Here is a 6,853-nt window from a genome sequence, read left to right as displayed (position 1 = left end):
ACAAAATCAATCGTCGTTTGAATGCAAGATGCAACCTTGCAATCCTTCTTCTTGGCTTCGTTGTGGGTTGTTTTCTGTGCGTCTGATGCATTTGCAGCCACCGCAGGAACGTCGTCAGTAACCACTTCTAAGGCTTCATGAAAGCCAAACAAGGATTGCATTTGTTTTCTCCATCAGATCCAATTTTTACCGTCAAGCATTGGAAGCGAATTCAGAATGCCATTAGTATCATTCATCTTTGCAGCGATTGATTCACGTTTCCTAGAAACACGATCTCTGACGTGAAGTTCTCAAGAACAATAGCCGGAAGCTCTGGATACCAATTTGTTAGTGCGTGAGGCACTTTTAGTGAGGAGAGAATAGAGAGAATAATGGAAAATAAGAATTTTATTATTGAATTGAATTGTAGAAATAATGATACAGACTATAACTATTTATATATAATTCTGATTGGGCTTGGGCTTGGGCTTACACAACTTGGATTATATTTTATATTATTAAATTAGATTTGATTTGATATTATATTAATAATACCAATCCCAATAATATCTCAACAAATAATAATGCAAGTGTGAGTAAGTGGAGAAAAGTCTCACATTATATAGGAATGTGGTGACTTGAGAATATATAAGTGAGAGAACCCACTCACCTATCACCTTAAGATTTTAGGTGGATAAGTGGTATGTCCCTCATAAAGGTGCATAACTTTGTATCAATGCTCCTAGTAACTTCCCCCAACAAATAGTATCATGAGCCTTTGGTTCGAAAAAAGGGATCGTCTCACTTGTATCGAAAAGCCCAAGAAAAGGTATCTCGTTACCTAAGAAGAGGTAGCTGCGATACAAGTGTGAGGGGGGCATTGTGGACTCACACTTGAGGGGGGGGTTAGAATAATAATGCAAGTGTGAGTAAGTGGGGAAATAGTCCCACATTGGATAGGAATGTGGTGACTTGAGAATATATAAATGAGAGAACCCACTCACCTATAACCTTAAGGTTTTAGGTGGATAAGTGGCGTGTCTCTCACAAAGGTGCATAACTTTGTATCAATACTCCTAGTAACTCCCCCCAACAAATGATATCAAAGCCTATCGATCAGACCATGGGCCGCATACCGTTAATATTCACACACCAAACCCAAAAGAATGCTGGGCGTGAGGGGTGTATTAGGAAGATCCTAAAGTCCCACATTGGTTAGAGATAGAGTATTGAAAGAGTTTATATAGAGTGAATATCTTAACCTTACCAATCGATTTTGTAAGGATGAGTTAGGTCAAACTATAAACACGACAACTCTATTTGATAAATTGCAGAAATATGAATGAAACTAAAAAGGCTCGCTGATGATGAAGCAAGACACAAGAAGAAAAAAAGTTCAGCTCTCGAGGTTTAAGAAGAAAAGGATTCTGACAGTAATGAAGAAATATCTTTAATAGTGTAGAACTTCAAGAGATTCATGAAGCGTGAAATATAACAAGAAGGACAAAAAAAATACTAAGCAAAATCAACATTCATTCTCATATGCTTCACTGTGGGAGTAAATGGTATATATAAGACTTAAATTAGAAGGAATATCAAAATCAAAAGAAAAAAACTAAGAAACCTCTGAAGGAAGAAAAGAAAGCTTACATTTTGCACGATGACAATGATATTGGCTCCTCGGATGAAGAAACCAACATATTTCTCATGGCACACCACAAATATAATACCGAGGTAACTTCCCACTTTTTTTTATCATGGCTTATTTCTTATTTGAAATAATTTAAATAAGTTGAAACAAAATTTTCTATAACTCTAAAGAGACCATTTCCTTCATTGGAATTAAAAATTAAAATCTTATGGAAGAAGTGGAAACTCTTACAGAAAGACAAAGTGTTCGAACTCAAGTCTCTCCCTCTTCACGAAGTCTTAGTTGAATTTGACAAGTGAAATCAATGTGACATTTTGAAAAATGAAATTAAATATTTGCAAAATACACTTGAAAGATTTATTGAGAGAATAGATAAATTAAACCCCTTCTTGAAAATCAAAGAGCTTCGTACAAAAAGGTCGGCCAAGCATATGAATCTTTTAAAAATGTTAAAAAATTTGATAATATTTATCATGATCATAGAACCCCCAAATTTAAAATTTTTAAATGCCTCCATTGCAATAAAAATGGTAATACACTACTAGAAATACACGTATTACCTGCGGAATTTGCTGCGGAAAATATTCCGCAGGTTTACCTGCGGATTTTCCTGGGACTTTCTTAAACAAAATAAATTCTTCTGCGGATCTAGAATTGGCAGAAAATTCCGCAGGAATACCTGCGGATTTTGCTGCGGTTTGTATATTTCAAGCAGAAAACGAAACTATAATGTAGAATCCGCAGGTAAATCCGCAGGAAAGTTTCCTGCGAATTTTGCTACGGATTCTATTTTATCAAAACCAAACTATTATACAGAATCCGCAGGTAATTCCGCAGGAAAATTTCCTGCGGATTTTGCTGCAAATTTAATTATTTTCTTAAAATAATAGTAATTTTTGTCTAAGATTTTTTAAATAATTAATTATTATATTTAATGGTTTAATCATTATATTTAATGGTTAATTATTTAATATTATTATATTAATTAATATTTTAATGTGAATTGTGTTATTTTTAAATTTTCATCACAATTTTTTAATGAAATAAAAGGTATAAAAAAATTGGAAAAATAAAATTAATAATAGGTATTAAAAATTTTGAGAATGGGTATTGTAGATTTTTTTATAATAACTAATTTTTTTAAAAAAATCTATAAGTAGCTCATATTTCAAAAATATTACCTCAATAACCATGTTTGGCCATTTTATATTGCGCCTCTTTTTTTTTTAAAAATTTTAATAGCCCGTTAATTTACTGTTACTTACGGATTTACCTGCTAATCGGACATTAAAATATTTTACCGCAGGTAATTGATTTTTTTTAAAAAGAAGGTGGCGCCATATGGAATAGCGACTACGTGAAAAACACCCCAAACATGGTTCACGATTTCTCAATGCATCCCATAGATCTTTTAGACACCAAACAAAATTTTATTTATGCCCCAACTTTCTTAGATGCATCTTCAGAACACTCTTTTTAAAAAAACTTCGTGGGTATTAATTAAGAAAATTAAATATATTTTGATTATATATATATGAAAAAATGGATGATGCACTGTCAATTATTTTTACACTGTCAACTAATGACAACTATATATCCTGCCAACTATATATATTAACGTGAATTAATTGTATATTAGAATATTATATTACTTAATATAATTTTAGTAATATATTTCAATTTAAAACAATTTTCTACTTTCTACCACTAAAACAATACCTTCACAACTCCATCTCCGACTAACAATCCTACGAACGCCACCGTGAGCAACCTAAATTCCTTACATTCACTTCAATTTCACCCTATTTCCTCTAAATCTAATCATAACAAAACTAAACCCTAGATGGATTCTACTCAAAATTAGATGGAGGTGATAGCTTTTCGGGTCGTGCTTCCATGGGGATTTCAATTCCTACGTCTCTTTCTACACGGTAGTATCAAAATCTAATGGGAAAAGATGAAGATAAGAGTTCAGAAGCATAGCCAACCTACGAAGCTGAGAAACTTTCAGATAAAGAGTTTCACGGTTATGTTTGGTGTTCGCAAAGGTTTTCTGTTCAGAATCGAGTTGCTACTCAGTTTTGTTTAGGTTCTAGTTTAGAGGTTTCGACTCAGTGCAGAGTTTGGATTCGAGCAGAGCTTTTTCACAGTATAGATTTTGCATTCAAGCCAAGTTTTTGGTACAGGTTTGTTTCTAATTCAAATCTTTTTTTCAGTTTAGAATTTGATTTACTTTCTGTTCAGAATTGGTTGCGTTTTGAATTCTTGCAATTTTACTGTTTCGACTCAATTACCGGTTCTACTACAGTTTGATTGTGATTCGATTTCGGTGCAGTTTTTGGTTTGAATTAAAATTAAAGGGAGTATACAACATAATAAAGCTAAATTGGATGAGAGCTTACCAGTTGAAATGAAGAAAAATGCAGAATTTGTCCTCGCTCGCAAGGTGTTCGATGAAATGTCCCAACCGAATTCGTCAGTCTTCTTCTTCCGCTCTCAACATTTTCATAATGCCTTAATTTCATTAACATGTGGGAAAATTTAGAAAACTAGTCTATATTTATCTTTCTTTTAGAAGAAAACTAATATAAAAAAAACACCTATATTCACCTAGTAATTTTATGAGAATTAACTCTTCATAAGAATTAAAAACCAAGTAGTTAGACCTCTTTAAAATATTGTTCTACTGCCGGCAAAAGCAGAAGCATCAATCTAACATCGCAAAACTGTATATATTTTTTTATATTATGAATCATATTTATCAAAACACTTAGATACACCGTTCAGTTTGAAGTGGACTTTATTTACACATTGGCACGTCAAAACGTGGGAACCTCTTTCAATTTCCTAAGGTCAACCCCAACGTGATGCCTACCACACACTTACATACTCTTTATTTCTTTCTTAAAACCTTATATATACATATATAGTGCAATGTGTCATGCATAAGGCAAATCATAGTGTTTATATTTACTAGTCACATTTTCTGAGTTAAGCAAGCTGCAAATTTATTAACCATCATGAAGAACTTAATCGTCTCTTTGTGCATGGTTATGACAGTACTACTTGTTGGATTAGGTGGAAGTGTAGCTTCTGGCTTCAACTATGCGATGCTCTTGACAAGAGTTTGTTGTTCTTTGAAGCACAAAGATCCGGTAAGTTACCAACGGAAGAGCAGCGAATCAAATGGCACGCTGATTCTGGTCTCAAGGATGGAATTCAGCAAGGAGTAAGTACTCTTAACTGTTTTCGTAAGCTATCATTGAGAACTTATAGAAATAAGGTGAAAACGGTTTATATTAAATTCTTATGTTGGTGGGAGGGTACTATGATGCAGGTGATCATGTCAAGTTTGGGCTGCCAATAGCTTACAGTGTGACAATGCTCGCATGGGGAGCTATTGAGTTTAGCAAGGAAATGACCGACTTAAACCAAATCGGACATACTCTACGGGCCATTAAATGGGGAACTGATTATTTCGTCAAAGCGCATACTCAACCTAATGTTCTTTGGGGACAGGTAAAACCAGTGCAACTAATCTGGTTGAATGTTAAGTGTGCTTATGGCGTAATAAACTATTGATTTTCTCTGTGAAACTTCAGGTGGGTGATGGAGTTTCTGATCACTACTGCTGGGAACATGCTGAAGACATGACGACTTCAAGAACGGCCTATAAAATTGATGAACAACATCCTGGTTCTGATCTTGCAGGTGAAACTGCAGCTGCATTGGCGGCTGCAGCGATAGCTTTCAGGACATACAACTCTTCTCACTCTAATCTCTTGTTAGTCCATGCAAAACAGGTAAGTGAATACTAGCAATACGCTCTCTGATTCGCAGAGATTTTCTCAAAATTTACTTTTGTTGTGGAGTTATTAATATTCCTCTATCTGTTGCAGCTCTTCACGTTCGCAGATAGATACAGAGGGCTATATGATGAGTCCATATCCTGTGCTCACCAATTCTATGCTTCTTCTGGCTATTCAGTGAGTAAACATTTCTCTATTATTTCTTGCCTCCTTGTTAGTATACATCCAATTGTATCTAAAACCACTTCTTTGGTGAAAAAGGATGAATTGTTATGGGAAATTAGTTATCTGATTGAAGGCTAGGCTGAAGCGTTAATTTCATTAACTTGCAGTGGTTTTGATGATTTGTGTTACTAAAGTTGCCAAGTCTGCTTTAAATAATGCCTTGGCTGAATGCGGAGATGATATGAGTGACACTACATCTAACTCAGAACAGCCCATTGTCACGGAACCTTTAGTAGATCTCAGCCAGCCTCTTCTTAATGAGGTAGATCAGAATCAAGACAATCGACAACAGTAAACACATAAACTACAGTGTAAATTCTTACTCCACCCCCACCTTCTAAAGGTTATTTATGTTTTTTTTTCTGACATAAAAAAATGCTTAAGCAGTTGCTGCTAGTTGCTACTTATCTGTGATTTGTATTGTTCCAACATTAGAATTGATTAATTATATAACCAAGATGAGGGCATTGTATATGTATAACAGCAGAAAAGTTCATAGTATGAACTATTCCTGATTTTGTGTTAGTTTGTATTTTTTACTTTGGATTGTGGCTCTATACTCGATTTTCTCCCTCTCCTAATCGACGGTGGCTAGTATTTTCACGGTTGTTGTTCATAAAGCAAATAAAAATCTAATAAACTGGTGATTCAATAATATATAAGTGAGTACTTTGTTCTTTATCTTACCTTTGTATACTGATAGAGAAGCAAATAATAATTTAGATTTTTTTTTAAATTTAGAAATACATTACCTGCGGATTTACCTGCGGATTTACCGTTCCTGTGGATTTATCTGCGGACTTACCTGCGGAATTTACAGCGGATTTACCTGCGGATGTTTTTCTGCGGATTTAGCTGCGGATTTTCCTGCGGAATTTCCTGCCAAAAATATTACCCACGAAGGTTTTAGCTGGGGACCAAATACCGCAGGAAAATCCGCAGGAAACACGTTTCCTGCGGAAATTTTGCTCAATTCCGCAGGTAAATCCGCAGGAAAACAGAGTATTTCTAGTAGTGATATGGCACTCTTCTATTTCATTAAGAAAAGTCATGAAGTAAAGTTTGTCATCTTCCCTAATATTTTTATAGAAAACACCATGGACAAAAAAACTAAAAGCATTTCTACTGCATATTTTATGCAAATATGATCCTCGTGAAAAAATCCAATGCAAAATACTTATCAAATAAA

General features: G+C 34.4%; 1 protein-coding gene across 4 annotated transcripts; it reads left to right on the top strand.

Annotated features, from left to right (window-relative positions):
* The first annotated feature begins 3,355 nt into the window (after nt 1-3,355).
* LOC131617255 (endoglucanase 5-like) lies at nt 3,356-6,367 on the top strand. Of its 4 annotated transcripts, XM_058888590.1 has the most exons (7): nt 3,356-3,816; nt 3,966-4,105; nt 4,709-4,859; nt 4,968-5,149; nt 5,233-5,433; nt 5,530-5,616; nt 5,772-6,367. In XM_058888590.1, the coding sequence occupies exons 4-7, from the start codon at nt 5,012-5,014 to the stop codon at nt 5,778-5,780; spliced, it is 435 nt and encodes a 144-aa protein (XP_058744573.1). In that variant the 5' UTR covers nt 3,356-3,816; nt 3,966-4,105; nt 4,709-4,859; nt 4,968-5,011; the 3' UTR covers nt 5,781-6,367. The 4 variants fall into 4 exon arrangements, with proteins under 4 accessions (XP_058744573.1, XP_058744570.1, XP_058744571.1 ...); XM_058888587.1 differs by having other exon boundaries at nt 4,709-5,149; XM_058888588.1 differs by having other exon boundaries at nt 4,691-5,149.
* Nucleotides 6,368-6,853: the final 486 nt, after the last annotated feature.

The sequence above is a fragment of the Vicia villosa genome, linkage group LG7 (assembly GCF_029867415.1).
Source record: "Vicia villosa cultivar HV-30 ecotype Madison, WI linkage group LG7, Vvil1.0, whole genome shotgun sequence".
Taxonomy (NCBI): domain Eukaryota; kingdom Viridiplantae; phylum Streptophyta; class Magnoliopsida; order Fabales; family Fabaceae; genus Vicia; species Vicia villosa.
The sequence above is the reverse complement of the archived record's forward strand: the minus strand, read 5'-3'. Positions and strand labels throughout refer to the sequence as shown.